The sequence below is a fragment of the Myxocyprinus asiaticus genome, chromosome 50, assembly GCF_019703515.2.
Source record: "Myxocyprinus asiaticus isolate MX2 ecotype Aquarium Trade chromosome 50, UBuf_Myxa_2, whole genome shotgun sequence".
Classification (NCBI taxonomy): Eukaryota; Metazoa; Chordata; class Actinopteri; order Cypriniformes; family Catostomidae; genus Myxocyprinus; species Myxocyprinus asiaticus.
The window spans coordinates 24,268,469-24,290,860 of NC_059393.1; the positions used below are offsets into that span (position 1 = coordinate 24,268,469).

A 22,392-nucleotide genomic window follows, 5' to 3' on the forward strand; every position below is an offset into this window, starting at 1 on the left:
CATCTTTTGCTTGCTCACTGGGTTTAAAGACAAAGACGTTAAGGCATGATTTTCAATTAAGCTGTTCACTGGAGGCTTACGACATTTAAGACATTACAAACATTGCTGTATGATTTTTTGTAAAGCCGCTGTGAATCAATGTTTAGTGAAAAGCACTGTACAAATAAAGATGACTTGACGTGACAGTAAATATGCACTCTCATGCACAAGATGCTTGTCTACCCAACAGACCAAACCACATTTAAAAAACCAAGAAAAAAAGAAAAGAAATCAGACCACAACAGGTTTCACTTTGACTAAACTAAACTGAGCTGGTCGATTGTCTGTGCATACAGTAAAAATGTTAGTGCATGATGATAAATGGTTTCAACATTTTTGTACACTCTAGTGATTGTAGTCTGTAGTAATATTCTAGTACTTTTATTACATTTGATTTTTTAAATGTGTTTTGATGGTACCCCTTTTGTTTTTAATTGAGGCAATGGAATAGAATCTTATAATCAATAGACAGGAACTTTTTTATTGGTGGTGTCCCTTGCAAATTGGTAAGGCAGTTGTTTATGTTGAGGGAGAATTAGACATACCTGTTATCTGTTAAAAGAGTCAGAAATCCTACTTTAAAGGGTTCATTAAGTGCAATTGATTATATGAAAATCAACATGCTAAAAAACCCCACAATTAATCATACCCCCTGACCCGTATGTAAATTCTTCAGTAAGAAATTTTCCTCCCATTCAAACTGTCAACCAAGTACCACCCTCATGTTTTTACTAGTCACTGTCATCAGCTCTACAGGCAATGTGCCTCAGCAAAACAGCAGGCAGAAGGATTCCTTCACAGGACGTGGTTTTATGTTCAAAGATATAGACGGAGCACAACAGAATAGAGGGGTCTCAAACCGTACCTTGACGTGAATGCATTAAGTACACGTACTTTTGTCTTTTTGTACGATTTTCAGATACTATTTCGCTTTTTAATCAACTTTTGTAAGGTCGTGATTCACCTCGGATCTGGTTGGTTTGGTTCATGGCTAAGAACTTTTTAATGAAGAATATTATGTAATCCCTATGCAAAATAATGAATGGGTAAAATACTTGTAACCCACTAGACTTGTTGTAGCACCCCCAATATTTGCGGTACGCTTCTGGTATGACCCTGACAGCATGAGATTTGCACAGCCAATAGCAGCAAAAACCAGGGCGTGTGAAAAGGAGAGAGATTACATTGATTTTCTTGAGTTATTAAGACTCTTCTTGAAAAACAAAAACTGCACATATGGAGGATTTTTTTAACCTTTTGTTTTTGTTTTTCTCACAGAGAGCTAAAGAATTGGATGAAGTGGTGTACACTGGTGTAGTAGTGAGACAATGAGATACTCTGTGGGTCTGTTTCCTCATAAATCACAACAAAAATGCCTTGGTTACTCTTGAAACCTTCGTTTCCTGAAAGGAGGCAACGAGACGTTGCGTCAGATGCTGAAAATATGGAAAGCGCCTCCCAAGGGCGGTGTCCTTGAACACTATACCGTTATGCAAATTTGACTGGCTTGGCGCTCCACCTATACTGACATCATAGTGAGGAAATAAGTCAGAGCCCAGCACCACACCGTCAGGATTTTCCGATAGATAGAAAGTGTAAGGAGAGTGTATCTCTCGTCTCATAAATGTGAAAAATCAGTGGCAGCTGCAAAGCTTTGCAGTGTCTCGTTCCCTCTTTTCAGGGAACCACGGTTATGAGAGTAACCGAGTAGTTCCCTTTGAAGAATGTAACTTCGATGCGTCAGAAGCTGAAGCTATGGAAGACGTATACCATAATGCCATAGCACTGATGTGTGATGCATGATCCTCAGTATACAGCAGTGCTGTATATTTGGGTGACAGATTTTCAACCTGACATGAACTATTTTGTCAATTAAAAGCTTAAAATTAGAGCTGGGAACCAAGAACCGGTTCTTGTCAAGTCATATTTATATATATAGTGCCTTTCATAACACACATTGTTTCAAAGAAGCTTTACAGAAAACAAAGATTTTGTAGAAGTGTAAGATTAATGACTAATGTCTTTGAAGTTCATCCTGGATTATCTGCAGAAGTTCACATACTGTAGATGCATTGTCCTTTGTTGGTTGACTGATGAAGGCTTTTGTTGGCAATTAATTGATAGTCTATGTATTCCATTTTAAGAGTGTAGTCCATCATTAGACCAAGGTGATGCAGGCCGAGATCAGTGAGGTGCATCGCAGTTCAACCGGCCGGTTATTTCGTTGAGGTCTGTCCTAAGTCCAAGATTCAGGCAATGGCATATGAAGTACCCCATGTCTTATGGTTGAGGTTGGCATCAGTTCATCCTCTGAAGTCCTTCGTAATAGACTGAAGTGATGTCTGGCACCGGCTGCATTTAATCGTCATCACTTAGAGACACATAGCTGTGGAGTCCGACACCAAGCAGGAATGGAGCCGGATCCGGCTGGTTCTAGTGACCTCGGGATAGGAGTCCCGAGGCTGAGACAGGGATACAAATAGAATAATATTAGAGTAGATGCCATTACATTTTTTCTTCTTGTCCTTTTTTAAAATACACCGATGTCATGCCGACTCCCTAGTATGGTTAGGGTTAGGGGTGGGCTTTAGGTATAGGAACAAAATCAAGAAGCAGCGAGTAAAAATCTGGCAGGGAGTCACATTTAGGCACAACCATATGATATTCATATAGTTCTGTAAACGGTTCTTGCATATGCAATTTTCCACCAATGTGGGTGGAACACCTGTCCTAAAATACAGTGGCTGCATCTAAAAGTTAAGGCAGCTTCCTAATCAGTTAATGGCTTAAGGCCTGTTTACCCCAAATCATTTTTTTTTTCAGGACTGTTCGTTCTGAATAAGCTTTTGAACAGGTACAATGGATTCCTATGGCGCTATTCACATCGGGTCCAACATATCATTCGCCAACAATACAGATGTTTTTTTTCTTGTCCTTTGGACTGCGATGAAAACGGACTGACCAATGAGCAGGGACGGTGCCAGGATTTTTTCAAGGGGGGCCCGAGATAAAAACTTTTTTGTCATTTTCCAGAGTCGCTGTAGCTGACCAATCCTGTGCGTTGGTGGTGCTACTAGTAGAACTAGTAGAAAGATTAAAACAATTCATGTAAAATGGTGTGAGATGAAAATGGACAAACTAAAGGGTGTGCAATATAGAAGGGTAGTCAATGAGCATTGTGACCCTTGTTTGAGGGTTGTAGGTCACATGACCAAGGAGCAATTGAAATTGGAAAGTTACAAAAATTCATGAAAAATCATGTGAGATGAAAATGGACAAACTAAAGGTGTGCACAGTATAGAAGGGTAGTCAGTGGATATTCTGACCCTTGTTTGAGGTCAGTAGGTCACATGACCAAGGAGCTATAGAAATTTGCAACAATGAAAAATATGATAATTCATGTAAAATCACCTGAGATGAAAATGGACAAACAAAGGGTGTGCAATATTTCAGGCTAGCGAGTGGATGTTCTTAAAGTAGTTTGAGGGTTGTAGGTCCCATGACCAAGGATCTAATGAATTTAACAAATTTTAATAAATAATTTAAAATATTGCAAGTCTCTTCCATTGGGTCAAGTAGAACCAATTTTGAAAGTTTATGGAGTAATGGGTAAAGAGCCATTGAAATTTGAAACATTTGACTTGTCACTATGTTGACGGTCCCTAACTGCTGTTGATGTAGGTAAGGAAAACCACAGGCGAATACACTTTGAATATCCAACCTGAAACTGCCTTTACCTACGAGTGTAAACAAACGAATTGCTGAACCTCACTCTTATTGCAAGGATAATACTATAATTGTTATATAGGAAAATCTGTAACCCTGATTTCATTACAAATGTGCAATAATTTAAAAAAGAAAAGACAGTGAGCCCGTGTCTGTTGTCTGAAGTTTGTCCCGCAAAATTGTTACGGAAAGGGCAGGCCTTTAGCCCACAGCATTTTTGTTAGAATGTGCCTCAAGGGAACTGGTCTCAGAACAGTCTGAAAGGCAACATAAGTTATTTTCATCCCACCAATGGAAACAGCCTGCAAGTACAGCATTTTTCAGCTTTCGGCAGAACCCAGTCTTACAGGGTGCGTTCCATTCCAAAGTGCTCATCCTATACGCCCTAATCTCTTCGAAGGCTAACCCTCCAAAGTGACAGCTACGGAGCGTTGAAGGGTGTAGGGGCAGATGTCGGTCAATCGGAACACATCTCAGTGTCATCTATCCAAGCCAAAGGGTTAGGCTGAAGCTAATGAACATCACTTACACCCAATCAGAAATCTTTACACATGATTTTGCCTCATTTAAGAAATGAACTTTAATTTTGAAACATATGTACACAATCATGGCCTCTCAGTCATATCAGTACCCTTATAAAAGCTCTTTTATTCTACATGCAGCAGGGGTGCCCTCATGGGGGCAGCCATGATAGAATCACATGACCATTAAATCTGCTAAATGATCATTTCCAAGAATAGCACATTGCTTAGATAGAAACTCCAATATGGTGACATCAAAACAGCCATGTGCATTTCGTATCGAGTAACACTGGTAGGCCTAATATCAAGGATGAACATTGGGGGAGCCCGTGCATTTAACAGTATTTTAGCCTTGTAAATGAAACAGCTTGTCTAAAAGGCTAAAAATGTAACAAGTAACAAAGTGAGAACAAACCTACTTCTATTCCAGCAAATGCTTCTCAGATTTTGCAGTTGCATCCTCTTTAGCAATAATCAAAGTACCACAAACCCTTTCAAGAAGGCTGTTACTTGTTAATCGTGAATTCATCGTAAATAACAATCAGATACAAAGAAAAATATCACATTTTTGCACGTCAACAATAAAGGTAAAAAAAAATGGATATGCAAATATGTATCCATAAGCAAATATGGATAATGACTAAAAGAAATACTTGGTTTAAGATTTTATTTTTTTATTTATAAAAAAACACTGGCACATGAACATATGTCATGATGCTGATGCTTTGTAAAAAACGAATTGCATTATAGTATACAGCATTTTACAGTTTTAATCAAAGACACAGTGGTGATACTACAGTAATACAGTATTATTAGAATGTTTGTCACATGTGATTACAACTTATTCTCTGCAGCGCATTTCTAAAAGCATCAATATTAGCTTATTAACAAGTCTTGGAGTCCGAACACTCATAATTCTTTTGTGCAACTTAACTTAATCTTTCGCCAATTTACAGACTTATCAGAGAAAAGGGGCACTTCAAAAAGGATTTTAATCCATACTGATCAATGCAAAGCCACGATTACCTTGTCATTTAAGCAATACATCTCATGCACTGATGCATTTACAGGAGAAGCTGAAATAACTGGCTAAAAAGTTACACTAGGGTAGAACTTGTAATGGCAACTAATAGCAACAGAGGGGTGATCTATTCTTTAATAATTTGGATTTTCACAAGATGACAAAATGTTACCCTATAATAGCTTTTAAACTGAAATAAATTGGCCTAATTAAATAAATATTCCTATTAAAAGAAATACTGAAATGCAAAATGACAGCTTCCTCCTCTTCCTCTAATGGCAGGTTCAAATCCGCAAATGCGGCTAGTCTGTAGCATGGCAGACACATACTGCACGTTGCACAATAGCAATTACAAGTGCACAGTACTTCAGCCTTTATTCAACACAGCTCTGGTAGTTACGCAAGTTCTACTTTAAACTTGGCAAGAGTTGCAATGTTATCGGGAAACACTGGGCTACAATTAACACTGTAAGATCATTGAAGACGATGTAAACTGTAAACTGTCCAATAAAATAAAATAAAAAACACACTATAATGAATGACATATAAAAACTTGAGTACAAAATGTAAAATACGGTAACAATTTTTTTAGTTGGAATTAAGTTCTTATAAAATAACGACAAGTTTTTTTGGCAAAACAGCAGGTAACAGACAGTGTATTAAACAATTTAGACATAATTTCACCCATGTTTACAATCTTTCAGTCAACATTCGTTTTTGACAATTGGTAGATGAGGATACAGATGAGCTGTTTAAAGGCCCACAACAATACTGCCTGAGAACTGTACATAATGTTCAAAACGGATCAGTTGTCCACAATTCACATGGGTAACATTTTTAGGTCGGAATATTAAAAAAAACGGAATTTGGAATACACTGGTAGTTCATAATGCCAATCTCCACTCTTACCCATTACATTATTACATATGTAATAAATATTACATATTAAAATAATATTACAGTGGGCACACACTGGTAGTCTCAGTGTCCTCAGTCAACATCGGGGTCTGATGAGTTGACACGTTCCATCCTCCTTTCTCCTGTAAGAAAACACATTTCAGTTACACAAACCAGAAGGTTACAAAAACTAAACTCAAACTTACTCAAGAGACACAACCAGCACAGCGGTCATCTATCAGTGAATAAAGGCCATGTTGTACTCATTTTATCATGTCATTGGCTTTCAGTTTAATCTGTTGTGTTGACTGGTAAACTTTCAGTCGCCCTTGGCTTGCTCGTTTCAGGTTTTATTTCCAGTGAAGCTTTTTTTTAAACAATATGTATGACTAAATAAATAAACTACACATAGTGCTATACAAATAAAACTTGACATTATCTTACTAAATAAAGACAAATTTCGAATTAAAATTATAATAATAATAATAACTTGAAAAAGCAAAGTTCACAAAAAGTCTTATTGAATATGTGTACAGTACATTCTGACATGCAACAATTGTAAAGCACCGAAAATAATCTTACAGTGTGCAACTGGCTTCAGATGAAACAGGTTGCAGGCGGAGAGATTCAATGCATATAGTATCTTACCTGAGCATGGGACGGCCTCCTTAAACACAGATTCCTTTTGTTAAATTACAGTTTTTTATAAAAAGGTATGAAAATACCTATTTGCACATCCTGACTTTTCATTTTTGCACAATAGTGTAAATCATATTCTTATCTTGTTATATCAGTTGTATGTAATACTTGCCCTTTTGTCCTGCTTGTCCAGAGTTCCTGCCGTGTTCGTAAATCACAGCACCAGTTACAGCGACAGCCGCGACCAGAACAACACATATTCCTGCTAGAACACCTGAATACAGACTCAGATCTGTAACACCTAAACAAATAGAGGTGTATCTTATGTGTGTGTCAAGACATTGTCACAAAGTCCTGTCTGTTTTGAGTATAACAAGTACTAAGAAAGTAAATAGAAATCTGATTTAGACTGATTTAGACATATAAATGGTCAGCATGAAGAATCTATCATTTGTCATTTTGATGAGTCACATGTGTTCAGAGGGTTTCAACAGCAAGTGTTTGCTGTGATAGAGACACAATGCGAAAATAAGAGTAAAAGTAGTAAAATACAAACATGCATGCCAAGGTGAAAGAGATTGTAATATAAATAATTTTCTTTTTTATATTAACCCTTGTGCGTCAAGGTCCTTAAAAAAAAACTGCCATAAAATTATTATATATTAATATTATTTTCCACTTTCACTGACTTTTTTAACCAACATCAGTCCTGATCATAACTACCAAATATTCATTCATTTTCAGGTTTTTAACCCTTTAAATACCAGTTTGTTTACATAATGACACTGTTGTTTTACACACATACACACATACAAAACACACTCTGACATCCATACCAACACACACACACACACAATTTTAGCTGCATCATTTATTCGATTGGCCTACAATGCTCTATAATACAGCAAACAGAAAATAGGGAAAAAGCATGTATTTGCTCCATAGGATAAAACATAATGGCGCCATCTTGTGGAAAATATGGCAAAAAAATAATATAATTGCTGACAATAACTGGTGTTATTATACAGGTCAAACTGCTCTGAATGTTACCGATTCAAACAGTCCACAATGAAAACATGGCTGAGTTGACTTTTAAAGAGGTCAGTGGTTAATGAATTAAATGTCTAAATCATACTCACCAATGACATTAACACTGAAGGTCTTTATGCACCTAAAGCTGATACTGCGGCGATGGCGACTGCTGATCTCTAGTTGATAAAGTCCAGAGTCTGTAGTTGTGGTGTTTGTGATAGTGAGATCTCCAGTCTGATGGTCAATCTTCAGTCTGTCTCTGAATCTCTCAGCACCTTCATCACACGCCACATCTGTACAGCTCTTACTGGGATCTTCATTCATTTCAGCTATACGAGTGTCATTGAAATACCACGTCATCACAACATCTCCCTGTTTTACAGTATCATCAGTGTGTAGAGTGACAGAATCTCCCACTGATATGGACTTCACCTCAGCATCTGGCACACCTGGAAAACACACGAACAGTGGCTGCAACATTTATTGATGGGGGTGATGGACAAAGTGCACAAAAGAACTGTGGATTTGAAAACAATTGTGCACCTCAATTTGCTGAATATAGAGAAAATCAGTGGAAATAAAATCAATGACAGAATGTGTAAAGATCAGAAAGATTGTCCTCAAATAAATCCTTCAGTCAAACAGCCCCGGATAGTTCAACTTTAGACTAAAAATTGAATATTTACTCACATAAAGGGGCGCAAAAATGAGTTATGCAACATATGTACCATATGGGGGCACTAATATCAACTTTTGCACACAAAAAAAGCACAATCTTAAACAATAATGAAGGGATACATGTTATTTAACTTTTATTTGATTTTATTTAACTTAAAATGTGCATATTGTTATTGCTCTGACTGTCAGAGGGGGAATGAAAAACAGCTCATAAAAATAAAGAAAAAATTGCTGGGCTTATCTTATCATTTTATCATTGCAAATCTTGAGGAAAGGCTTGAAGTTAACCAACTTTTAATCTTTTGATCTTTTCTGTCATGGACAGTGACTCACGGTTATGCAAAAAGTTGCCGTATGTTTGTGAATGAGCATTCAATCGCTTTACAGTAAGAGAGAAACTGAGGAAAATTTGGTAAATAAAAAATTCACCCTATCTATTTTCTAAATGCATGTTATTGATCTTATTGTGAACAATTCATTCATGCATATGTATTTTTTATTTTTTTTTACCTTGTAATCTTTAATCAAAATATAATAACTCCATCTTCCAGTGAAACGACAGACTTCTCTCTGGTGACGTATGCAGGACTTCTCCTATCATTTAGTCCACTTAAGCCCCGCCCCTTTTTTATAAATACCACAACCTTGCGTAGAGTTGAACGAAACAGCAGTCGCTGGTTGGGAAAGATAGCAAGGTGTATTTTCGTCTGGTTTCCTTCAAAACTATCGTTCCTTAACCCAAACTTCCTTAGTTACAGATCAGCTGGATTGAATTTACATCTCGAATGAGTTGGAATAACGGCGAATTCACAGCTGTGTTCGAGATATTTCACGCCTGAATTGCTGAGGTGATCACTAATGAATACAACACTTCAGATGACTCTGGAGTTTATTTATATTTTTGAATGCAGTTATCTTGGGATGCACAGCACGAGTAAGTAACAGACTATACGATAACCGTCTATAAAACACCATCCCCAAAATCGCGAATGCTGATGCTTCTCTCGCAGACGAGCTTAACACTTTTAACGCTCGCTTTGAGGCTGCAGTTTACTGCGCTAAAGGTGCTGACAGCGGTAATAGTGATAACGGCTGCTTGTATGCGGAGAGCATTAATGCTGGAAACGCGTTCACCATCACAGAGTGCGATGTGAGAAAGGCTTTCCGGAGAGTGAACATCAGGAAGGCAGCAGGACCAGATCGGGTCCTCAGACCCGTTCAAAGAGATATTCAACCTCTCCCTGGAACAGTCAGTAATTCCAACCTGCTTTAAACAGTCCATCATTGTTCCTATCCCGAAGAAACCCCAACATTCCTGCCTTAATGACTATTGTCCTGTAGCACTAACCTCAATTGTGATGAAGTGCTTTGAAAGACTGGTCAGAGTCTTCATCACCTCCACACTACCTGACACCCTGGATCCCTTGCAGTTCGCTTACTGTCCAAATCGCTCAACGGACGATGCATCACACATCTCCTCCACGCAGTCCTAGATCAACTGGACAAGAGGAAGGGAAATTATATTAAAATGCAGTTTGTTGATTACAGTTCAGCTTTTAATACTATAATTCCCTCTAAACTCACCACCAAGTTGGAGGACCTAGGATTTAGCCCATCTCTGCATCAGTGGATCTCCACCTTCCTGACTGAGAGGCCGCAAGCAGTAAGGGTGGGCAGACATGTCTCACCCCACCCCCCCCCACCCTCAGCACTGGAGCCCCCCAGGGTTGTGTTCTAAGCCCCCTGCTGTACTCACTGCGTACTTATGACTGTGTGGCCACTTACAACTCCACCACCATTGTCAAGTTTGCTGACGACACTGTTGTGGTGGGCCTGATCTCTGATAACGACGAGAGGGCCTATCTGCAGGAGATCAAAGGACTGGAGGACTAATGCCAGGAGAACAACCCCCTTTTGCATGTCAGCAAGACAAAGGAGCTGATAGTGGACTTCAGCACAAAGCAGGCGAGGAACTACCACCCCCATTATGATCAACGGGGCCACAGTGGAGAGAGTGGACAGTTCCCGTTATCTTGGCATACACATCTCACACGATCTGTCATGGACCTGCCACATTAACACCATGGTGAAGAAGGCCCATCAGCATCTTTACCACCTCAGGCACTTTAAGGACTTTAAACTGCCCTCTATGGTGCTAAAAAACTTTTACAGGAAACTCTTGACGGGAAACATCACAGCTTGGTTTGGAACAAACTGGTTCTACAAAGAGTGGTGCGATCAGCTGAGCGCACCACCCACATTAAACTCCCAGACCTGCAGTCCATCTACAACAAATGATGCTGGACCAAAGCCAGAAAGATCATGAAAGACCTCAGCCATCCTAATAATGGACTCTTCTCTCTGTTGCGGTCAGGGAAACGCTTCTGCTCCCTGATGGCCAAAACAGAGAGAATGAGAAGGAGCTTCTTTCCCCAGGCCATCCATGTCCTGAACCAAGGACATCACCAGGACTAGTTTCACTATTCATCACCACACACTTGAAGCAATATTACACTCTTCATTATCATATTATTATATTATCATTATTATACATCTACAATATCACCTCTATAACATTAGCCTGTTGCAGGTCAACATTACTGCACAATTGCACTTTACCTTGCACAATGTACATATTGCCAGTCAACCTGTTGCTGCTACCACCTCTACATCTGTCATTATGCACCATTTCATATTCATATGCATACTTGTACATACAGTATATTTCTTCTATTTTATTGTGTATTTTATTATGTTATAAATTGTGTTTTTTTAATTGTGTTTTTTTACTTCTATTTGTACTCCTTATATATATATATGTTTTTATCGTAAACTGTGGGAAGAAAAGTCGTACCAAGAATTTCACTACATGTCGTACTGTGTATGGTCATGTATGTGACCAATAAAACTTGAAACTTGAAACTTGAAGTGTTTATTTCCTTTATATTCAGTGTATTGTGATTCAAAACGTTAAAATATGGTTATCTTTTAATCACTCATTTTTCAAAGGTTACAGCCTCTTTGTAAGCAAAGGCCGCGATGTGCTCATGCGTTTATGTTATCAGTTTGATCATCAATGTGTCGAGATCGCTGATCAATTCACCGATAGCTGACACCAATATTACGACGAGCAGGTGAAGAGGACAGGAAAGGGGGCATAAGAATACATTATTGGCATTACATTAAGTTGTAACCTTTTTATTGAATTGTAGATTATTTTTAATACATTTTATAAATATAATTTTTTTATTTCAATTTGTGTTTTGAATCGTAATATTTGGCAAACATTGACGGTGCATACCCCTCAACAAATCAGTTTGTCCCCTGCTCACACTAGATGGAAAGGGATTTAAAGCCATTTCAAAGCTATTTAAAATCCATCATTCCACTGTACGTAAAATAATCTACAATTGGGAAAGTTTTCAGACCACTGGTAATCTCTCCAGGCTGGACTGTCCAACCAAATTCATCTCAAGAGCAGAGCGAAAGATGCCTCAGGAAGTCTCAGCCCAAGGGTGCCATCAAAGGATGTATTAGAATTAGAATTTTGTTGAATAAGACTTCAAATAAAAATGTTCATAATTATATCACATTCACTTATCAATACTGTCCAAATAAAGTTGGAGTAATCATAATTACACAAGAATATTCAACTTTTGTATTATAATTACTACGCTCTTCTTGAATATTGTTTTCTTTAGTTTATAATACACATTAAAGACATAATAAATATTACAAATTTCTTGACTTCCAAGTCTGGGGCCGGATTCACAAAAAACATATTCGTAAGAAAAAAATTAAGAAAGTTCTTAGGATAACCTGGGGCCTGGGTAGCTCAGTGGTAAAATACGCTGGCTACCACCCCTGTAGTTCGCTAGTTCGAATCCCAGGGCGTGCTGAGTGACTCCAGCCTGGTCTCCTAAGCAACCAAATTGGCCCGGTTGCTAGGGAGGGTAGAGTCACATGGGGTAACCTCCTCATGGTCGCTATAATGTGATTTGTTCTCAGTGGGGCGCATGGTGAATTGAGCATGGTTGCTGCGGTGGATGGCGTGAAGCCTACACACACGCTATGTCTCCGTGGCAACATGCTCAACAAGCCACGTGATAAGATGCGCGGGTTGACTGTCAGAAGCAGAGGCAACTGGGATTTGTCCTCCGCCACCCGGACTGAGGCGAATCACTACGCCACCACGAGGACTTAGAGTGCATTGGGAATTGGGCATTCCAAATTGGGAGAAAAAGGGGAAAAATCCCCCCCCCCCAAAAAAAAAAGTTCTTAGGATAAATTATAAGAAGTTCGTAAGAACGTTCCTAAGTGAAATTCTTGAAAAATTCTTAAGTTCTCAAATATTTTCTTAAGAACATCTTAATTTTTTTCTTAAGAATAAAAAGACAGGCTTTGACATTGTCTAATAGCCTACAACAAATTCAGTACTTCAACACTGGAAAACCATAACAATAAATGTATCTTATGATACCAGTGTTGACAGATTTTATTGCTGATTTGAAATTTGTTCATTGATCGTAATCTTGTCCAACCGGATGAGATTTTGGTGTTTCCACATTCAAGTAAATAGGAGCCGCACTAGCATGGCTGGAAATAACCTCCCAAGAGCGTCCCAAAGATGACCGACAGTGGACAAAGATGGAAAAAAGATAAAAACTTTCTTAATAAGTTTTTTCGGGAATACAAAATATTCATAACTTGGTGCAGTATGTAAGATTCAGAAACACTTGTTATTAGTGACACCTGTGGCCGTTAAGTGAACTGCAGCAGCTACCTGTTGCTCGCACTCGCGCACACACTCCATAGGTACGCGAGCGAGCGAGCGAGCATCAGCCAAAACAATGATGTAACGTACAAAGAGACTGAACTTGATTCACCGGCATCATGCTGACAGATGAGGTAGCATAATTAAAATTACACAGTTATGATTGTTTTACTACAAACTTTGAGACTAAACTAAAACTACTTATCAGCTAACAAAGCATAGTGATACACACATACAGCTACATACTACTGAACTATACCAGACAGTTTACTGTTGCACAGCACTGTTTTGTTGCACTATTGTATGTTTTGTATGTCATATGTTGTACTACGATCAAGAAACCAGCGTATTTGCTTAAATTTATCCTGTACACCTGACTTTTAGTATAAAGAGAAGATCGTTGAAATTATTTGAAAGAAAGGCCCTGCCGATGTTCACTCTAGTTTTCACTCGACCACGATCACGTTCCCGCTTAGCCAGACGGGATTCAGTAGATAAATGTTTTTTTTTGGCTTACTCTGAGTTTGTGTAGGAGTCGGTGTTGTGCTGGGAGCCGGACGTTTGCTGGATAAACGTTACCTAGTGTTGCAGTTTGTTGTCGCTGTTGAATAGCGGAAGAGACGCTACTATCTGAGTCAAGGCTCTCGGGAGCGCGCATAAACGTCACATCCTTTGGATTTTCCCGGCAAAAGCGACCCGCTCCCTTTCCCATGAAAATCAGTCTACAGGCTTTAATAGGCAACCTAGGAAGTCCGGGAAGGGCTCATTTTTTAAGTTGCGTTACAAGCCGTTCACAGGCGAATATTACATGAAAATTGTTACATACTACACCTTTAAGATAGAAATTAAGAAATGGTAATTAAGAAGATTTTCTTCTTAAGAAAATTTTGTGAATCCAGCCCCTGGAGAGCAACATTTGCCCACATTTTGCACTTATACATTTTCATTTCACATTAAATCCTCTGCATTTTGAACTAAAAATCACTTAGTAAAAAATAATAGACAGAGTTCGTATGATAAGAAACGGTTCAACGAGAATACAACTGCAGTTGTTAAAGAACCAGAACTAACTGTTAAAACTAACTGCTTTAAAATAATACTCTTCTGTTTAAAGATGCAAACTGTCGTAAATCTACAAATTGCAATTTCACAGCAAATGCTTTTAAAAAGATGATCTTTATATGGGGAAGTTTAATATACATTATATTTACTATATATAATATATAAAAATAAACAACAGGGAAAGAGAATAAACAGCTCTGAATGCAACTGTTCAATCAGTCCACAATGAACACATAATTGAGCTAATTTAAACAATTTACTTGCTTTTAAACATTCAATAAATGACCTACCGTGTATTATAGTAAGTCTGAAGATCTTTGTGCTGCTGCTTCTGAGGAGCTTGAGATTATAAAGTCCAGTGTCAGTGGTTCTGATGTTTGTGATGGTGAGAGATCCAGTCTGATCCAGCTGTAATCTGTCTCTGAACATCTCAACACCTTCATTACACTTCACATCAGTACAGGACTTACTGAGATCTCCACTGAATTTAGCTATGCGAGTGTCTTTGAAATACCAATTCATAATATCTTCTTGATTGTTTCCTAAATTGCTGTGTAGAGTAACGGAATCTCCCTCCATCAATGACATTGACTCATCTACATCATCGATCACCTGTCCTGAAGACACAAAGAAACAGTCACTCTTGAGATGTAGTGGAACAAAATATATTAAACATTTTCCGACACTGTAAACATTACAAATATATGGCCAAAGTATATGAACACCCCCTTCTAAATAATGGGTTTGGCTATTCCAAGAATTTCTGAGGACAAATCTTAATGCAGTGGCATTCAATGAAATTCTAGGGACATTTGTGGACATTTATTGCAAGAGTTTGGTCTGAGGACCCATTTCTGATACAGCATGACAAAATATGGTCAATGGTCAACAGTGTTGGGTGTAATGCATTACTAATTAATTACTGTAATTAAATTACTTTTTCATTAAAAAAAGTAATGGATTACTCTTAATTCTTCAGTAATTTAATTACAGTTACTTCTGATGTAATTACATTAAATACTGTATAGACAACAGAACAATTCTATATAAAACAATAGTGAATTTAAAACCGAAACTTAACATCTAACATTAAAATATTTGTTTTCTAATTTAACGCCGCCCCCTTAAATTCTTTGGCCAGATCATGAATAATTTATTTGATTTTATATGATTTATTTGAAAGAATTAAAAGAACAGTTTCATGTCTATCCTTGTATTTTTCATCTGGTCGAGGTTGATCAGGGTTTTAGAAAGTAATTAGTAATAAGTAATGCAATTACTTTTCAGACAGAGTAATTAGTACAGTAATTACACTGTAGAAGATGTAATTAGTAGTTCGTAATTAATTACATTTTTAGAGTAACTTACCCAACACCGATGGTCAATAAAGAAATTATTCACCGAGTCTGGTGTTGACGAACTTGACTGGCCTGCACAGAGCTCAGACCTAAACCCCTTCTGAACACCTTTGGGATGAATTGAAACATCTACAGTGAGCCAGACCCTATCAACCAACCTCAGTCTCTGATCTCACCGATGCTCTTGTGTCTTGTTGAACATTTCATTTCAAAGGCATTAATCCCTCTCTTTGCTGCTACATTACAAAAAATTGTATTCATAAATTAAGGTCATTTTTTGCATTAACACACACATAGGCAGCTAACGATGACTTGAATTATCATCATACTCTCTTTTGTGTTTAACTTTTCTTGGGTGAGTTCCACAGCTGCGTCTGACGGAACCCCCGACCGTGTATTAATAGACGATAAAAGCAGAAACTGGAGTCTGGGTAGAGTTATTATGCTGCAGCATAAGTCTAGATATGAGGTATTATGGTGAAATCGCAAGCGTTTAGTGACAGAATACAAGATTCTCGGGTTGAGTGAGTATTGTCAACCTCTCAGTGGACTCTGAGTTGTAATGCGCTGAAGAAAAAGGCACCAGCGGACTGGGAAACTAGGAGACCAGCAGGTTAGTCAGGTAATTTAGGGAGTTAGGTTTACTTAGGTCTGTATTTAGAATTTCCATGGCAATGCCATTGAAGTTTACTTTGGGGCTGTTCACAGAGGATGCGTCTTGCTTTCCGTCTGCGTTGGTCTATTGGTACGTCTTCAGTTGTTGCGTCGCGTCTCGCTGCTTTTTCACAGTTAAAGTAGACTTTGAGAAGTATTTGGTGTGATGTATTTAGGACTTTAAAATGAACACTGACTAAATATTATTTTCTATCAGTGTTCACTTGATCCTGGTGTAAAAAATAAATAAACTAATGTAATGTATTTATTATTAATACATTTAATATAATAAAAATAATAATAATGAATATAAAATATAAAAATAATAATGTATGTGATATTTACAGGTATCGTTCCTCAGCTATTAGAATAATCAGTAAATTACTGTACACAACTGCAGTAGCTATTACTAGTTACTAGCTGGAAACAGTGTTGCCAGTATGTTACTATAAAATAACAAGGTAAGGCCTAACAGTGTAGGGATATATGGACTCTAAGCACAGCCCTTTAACAGGGTAACTAACAGATAATCAACAAATAAATAGGTTAAATAACTATAACCTCTCATCCCACAAAACTATTAAAGTAAGAAAAATGAGAAACACGAAAAACTTCAGTAAAGAGCGGCACAAAATCTCTTATGTGCATCCTAGACACAGAATAACGTGCTTCAATGTAAGCGAAGCGGATGAAGTCAAGGGCCGATACTTGCTCCACATTCAGAACAAGCGGTGCTTTGATGGCTGTAGCAGCGCTGCATTAAAGGACTAAATGGAAAGAGACGAAACTTCTCAGAGAGAAAACTTGTTTGTGTGGAACTCTGCACAAATATTCCTTTCTATATTTATATATCAATCATTGCATTAATGTAATGACTGTTTCTGATGCCAATAAAAACAATACATGTTCGGTCTTCAACTGATGTGTTGCAAAAAGTACACTTATCACATATGGTATGGATCAGAGCATGTGAGCGAAGCGGAGCGGTATGACACAATAATCCGCTCCATGTGCATTTTGCTCCGCTCAACCGCTCATGGCCCAAGCGGACACTCCACTCAAGTACCGCTCACACTCACCGGTAAAAAAAAAAAAGTTTCTCTGTTGTAGGCTATAATTGTTACCAGGCATGCACACATGCCCGAGCAACTGCCCCTTTGCCCACATGGACTGAGGTGCCCCTCTGGGTGAAATATAGGCTCTATGCTGACATTTATTCAATTACGAAATGCTTAGTACACATCTGAAATTATGTGATTGTATTGTTGTGTTTTAGTATATAAAACCTCGCTGTTTATTTTGTACTGGTTTACAATGGCTGTTAGATAATCAGGTCTACCAGACCTTCCTTATCATTTGTATTCAAATATTTCTCTGTTAGCACATATGCCATTGAACATCTTCAAATAATGCCTTAACATTTTCTTCAGTTCTTTTTTTTTCTCCCCTTTTCTCCCCAATTTGACTTGCCCAATTCCCAACGCGCTCTAAGTCCTCATGGTGGCGTAGTGACTCGCCTCAATCCGGGTGGTGGAGGACAAATCTCAGTTACCTCTGCGTCTGAGACCGTCAATCCACGCATCTTATCACGTGGCTTGTTGAGCGCGTTACCTTAGAGACATAGCGCATGTGGAGGCTCACACAGTTCTCTGCGGCATCCACGTACAACTAACCACGCGCCCCACCGAGAGCGAGAACCACATTATAGCGACCACGAGGAGGTTACCCCATGTGACTCTACCCTCCCTAGCAACCGGGCCAATTTGGTTGCTTAGGAGACCTGGCTGGAGTCACTCAGCACACCCTGGATTCAAACCTGCGACTCCAGGTGTGGTAGTCAGCGTCAATACTCGCTGAGCTACCCAGGCCCCTAATTACCTTTATTTACTTTAAACAAGCGATCAAACATGCCTCTACAGGTGATAAAACATATGTGCGGTGGCACAGAAACTCGCATACATGGAAATTCACACTTTTCAGTTGAAACTGGTCCTGAGTGACACAACCGACCCAGAAAAACACAATCCTTTCAACTTTAAAGCATTTTTGAGTCGTTTATGGCAATAATGAAAACATGGACTGGTACATGTTTTCATTATTACAGGTAAATATCACAGGTAAAAGTGAAATTCATAATTGTTTTTCAGTTGATTATACGGAATGATTATACTGTAGATTTGATACATTAATAGGCTACTGATTTAACGCTATCAGACTTTGGGTCTGTAAATTAAAATGAACAATTTCTCAACATAATATTGTGTTCAGTTTTAAAAGTTTTCAAATGCTCAATTGTACAATAAAGGCATGAAAGCAGAATGCTGCGCCTGCAAATTTGGACACACTGATCTGCAAGATCATACATGTTTATTAGTTTTGATACAGGGATTTTGTGTGTGTTCGCCGGGATTCAACAGTATTACAGTATTATTAAGCTAGCATATTCAATTGAGGGTGCTCTAACGTTCACAACCCCTGCAGAACCGGACCTCCATCTAGCTTACTATCTACTTATCTATTAGTTATAATCGAATAATAACTGCGCTACCATGTTCGTGTAAAACATCCTCGTGCTTTCTGGCAATGTGATGCTTAAGATTCCAAAGGGAATATTTGCTAACTCTCACAGTCTCTCCACTCCCTTTCAATTTCTTCTCCTTCCTCGTTCTTAGCTTTGATTTTTACTTTGCATTTATGTATAAGGTTTGCAACTTCACTATAACAATGTTTGAACTCCATAACCTCAGGCCTGCTGCTTATTTCGCAGGTTCCCAAAACAGCATATCACAAAGCGCATTCTGGGTTGAGTGAGCGGCTCTGAGCAGCCTGAGCGAGCGGAGTGGAATCTTCAAAAAGGCACTCTTCGCTCAGGTGGAATTATCACCGCTCCACTCTACACTCCGCTCACATGCTCTGGTATGAATATACGCTGATCCGCCACAACATTAAAACCACTGATAGGTGAAGTGAATAACATTGATTATACCGTCACAATGGCACCTGTCAAGGAGTGGGATATATTAGGCAGCAAGTGAACAGTCAGTTCTTGAATTTCATGTGTTGAAAGCAGGAAAAATGGGCAGGCGTAAGGATCTGAGCGACTTTGACAAGGGCCAAATTGTGATGGCTAGACGACTGCGTCAGAGCATCTCCAAAACGGCAGGTCTTGCGGGGTGTTCCCGGTATGCAGTGGTTAGTACCTACCAAAAGTTGTCCAAGGAAGGACAACAGGTGAACCGGCGACATGGGCGCCCAAGGCTCATTGATGTGCTTAGGTTAGGGTTAGGGTTAGTGTTAGGGTTAGGGTTAGCGAAGGCTAGCCCATCTGGTCCAATCCCACAGAAGAGCTGCTGTAGCACAAATTGCTGAAAGACTTAATGCTGGCCATGATAGAAAGGTGTCAGAACACAGTGCATCGCAGCTTGCTGTGTGATTGCCCATGCTGACCCCTGTCCACTGCCGGGTTGGTATGCATTTGTACCACGGTTCATCTGGTTCTGAAGTCTAGCAACGCATCTTAAGTATTTGGTTTAGCAGCGTCAAATAGACAGGCGAAGTCACAGCTTCTGATAATGCACCTGTATGACTCTGTAGGTGGATACAGCTCAATGGACAGAATGGTGCGAGCGCAAAGCAGGTGCGTTTGTACTCACAGACCGGTCTCGAGATCTTAAACGCACACCTCTGATCATTGCAGTGCTGCGAGTGCCAGTGAGAAGCATGGCACGAGACGTGGAAAACATTTTAATTCGGCACAGAATTCTACATGACCACGCTTGAATTTACTATAGTAACACTAACTGTACTTTAGGCAGAAATAGATTCATAATACATATTATAATAACACTACTCTATTCAGCTCTATTAAATTTGTTATAGGAAACAGACTAAAATATTTGTGTTTGTGTGTAAGAAAATATAACTGATTTTGTTAGCCTTCAGAAATGCGGATATGACTCATTTGAATCAATAAGAACCTGATGAAAGGAGTTCCAACTCAGTCACACTATTAGAATAATTTAGTCACATAAATTAGGTGTTAATTTACTTTTTATAGATGTTATAGATAACCTTACTGTTGTTGATACCAGAAAATTGACATCTGCATCCAACTCAAAATCAGTGCTGTAATGCAGAATGGATCAAATATGCAATATTATTGGTCTTTTCACTTATTTTTGAAATATAATAACAATACCACTTTTATTATTAGTTTCTATCTTCGCATTTTCATTTTATGGGCCCCAGATATAGCCCTCCAAGAAATGCAAGGTTTGGTCTTACATTCATGATGCGTAAGCCTGCTGAATTTATTAACAAAACTGTAAAAAATTATGCAATGCATCGACGTTGCATCAGGCAAATTAGTTTTGTGTTTTATGTTTTTTTTTCTTTTTTGTGGTTACATAAAGTCTCCAATGTCTCACAATGTCACATAAATGGGGTGTAAGGGAATGCAGTAGGGGGCGTTCATCAAAAAAAGGTTGAGAATCACTGATCTATGGGATGTGCTGGACCAACAAGTCCGATCCATGGAGGCCCCACCTCACTATTTACAGGACTTAAGAGCTAAAAATGAAATTGCGGTACTTTACTTTTGTGCATTGTGTTTTATCGCAAACATGATGCCAGCATTCAACAAATAAACGTCTTACCAATCACAAGAAAAATCCATACAGCAAGGAAAATACAGCGGCTCATCGGTGCATGCAAGAGAACAACGACGAGAGAGAAGTGAAAGTGAAAGTGAAAGTGTTAAGACCATATGGCGCACAGCATGACGTCAATCTGTTTCCGGTTAATCCGAACGCAGGAGGCGGGACCTGCCAGAACACTAAATTATTTTCAGATTTCAAGGACATCGGATGAAAATGAAGCTCCTCTTTTATTTGCTCGCTGGGTGTTTTTTGCTCAATGATGGTAAGACATTATTTCCATCCACTTTTCGCGCTATTTTGTTATCGACAAAGTTAAAATGCTTATAAAACGTTGTTACATCTGTACACCAACTTTCATTGATGCAAAAGCATGTTTTCCCCGTTAACTCCGTGATGCGATCCGCTCTGAACAGACCGGCAGATGTAACGCGCTGTCCGGACCGACTCAAAATTATTCACTGGCTGTCTCGTTTGGAAGACGTCCTGCGGTGGTCGTATTTGTCGGCCGCATACGTCATCGAGGCTGTCTCGTTTCATTTATTATTATTTTTTATTTTTTTTTATTTTTTTTTATTTTTTTTGTCTTTCTTTTTCTTATTTTTTTATCTATTGTCAATGCATTTTATGTACATGCACTTACATTTATACGATTGTTAACCTTTTTTGCATTCCCTATAAAAAAATAAAATTATAATAGACACAGCTACTAACTCATAGCACATAAGACGCTCATTTGTCGCCACCTAGTGACATTTCCAGACGGGGTCACTGAACTAATCAGTTAATAAAATTGAACAAATTTGTGAAACATAAGCAAGCCTCACCAAATTACTCTTTATTTTGCTGCTAATTCTGCACAATTGTAAACTTACCTTTTAGGATTTAAGACAACTGTGAGGTTATCCTGACTTTAAGATGTTATTCAGAGAATTTGAATGCTTCTTACGTTTTTTTTTTTTTTTTTAAGAACAGTCTTAAGAAAAAATATATGAACTTTCTGAATTAGTTTTTTCTTAACTGTTCTCTTGAGTTAGAAATTAAGTAGAAAGTGTTAGTTAAGAAGAAATTTCTTCTTAAGAACGTTTCATGAATCCAGCCCCAGGTGTTTAACTTGTGCAACATTTTCCACATCGCAACTCTTTACCTCAGCCAGCCCAAATGGCGGTGTTCCCCTTGGGTTGAAGACTTTAGCATCAGGGCTGGCTGCAAAGTGAGATGCATCAGGGTGGATGATGATCCCACATTGTGTCACAGAGACATCACAAAAATCTGAATACTGCCTCAGAATCTCAGGTTCCAGATCCAACCCTCTTTTCATAGCGCCTGTCTGGGG

The 22,392-nt window shown here is 38.5% G+C and overlaps 1 protein-coding gene across 1 annotated transcript; it reads right to left on the bottom strand.

The window, feature by feature from the left end:
• Positions 1-4,923: 4,923 nt before the first annotated feature.
• LOC127439025 (uncharacterized) lies at positions 4,924-21,183 on the bottom strand. The gene is made up of 5 exons (XM_051695024.1): positions 21,057-21,183; positions 14,680-15,006; positions 7,983-8,324; positions 7,016-7,144; positions 4,924-6,347 (listed from the first exon to the last, which is right to left on the bottom strand). Exons 1-5 carry the CDS (start codon positions 21,100-21,102, stop codon positions 6,298-6,300), a joined length of 894 nt encoding a protein of 297 aa, XP_051550984.1. The 5' UTR covers positions 21,103-21,183; the 3' UTR covers positions 4,924-6,297.
• Between the last annotated feature and the right edge of the window lie 1,209 nt (positions 21,184-22,392).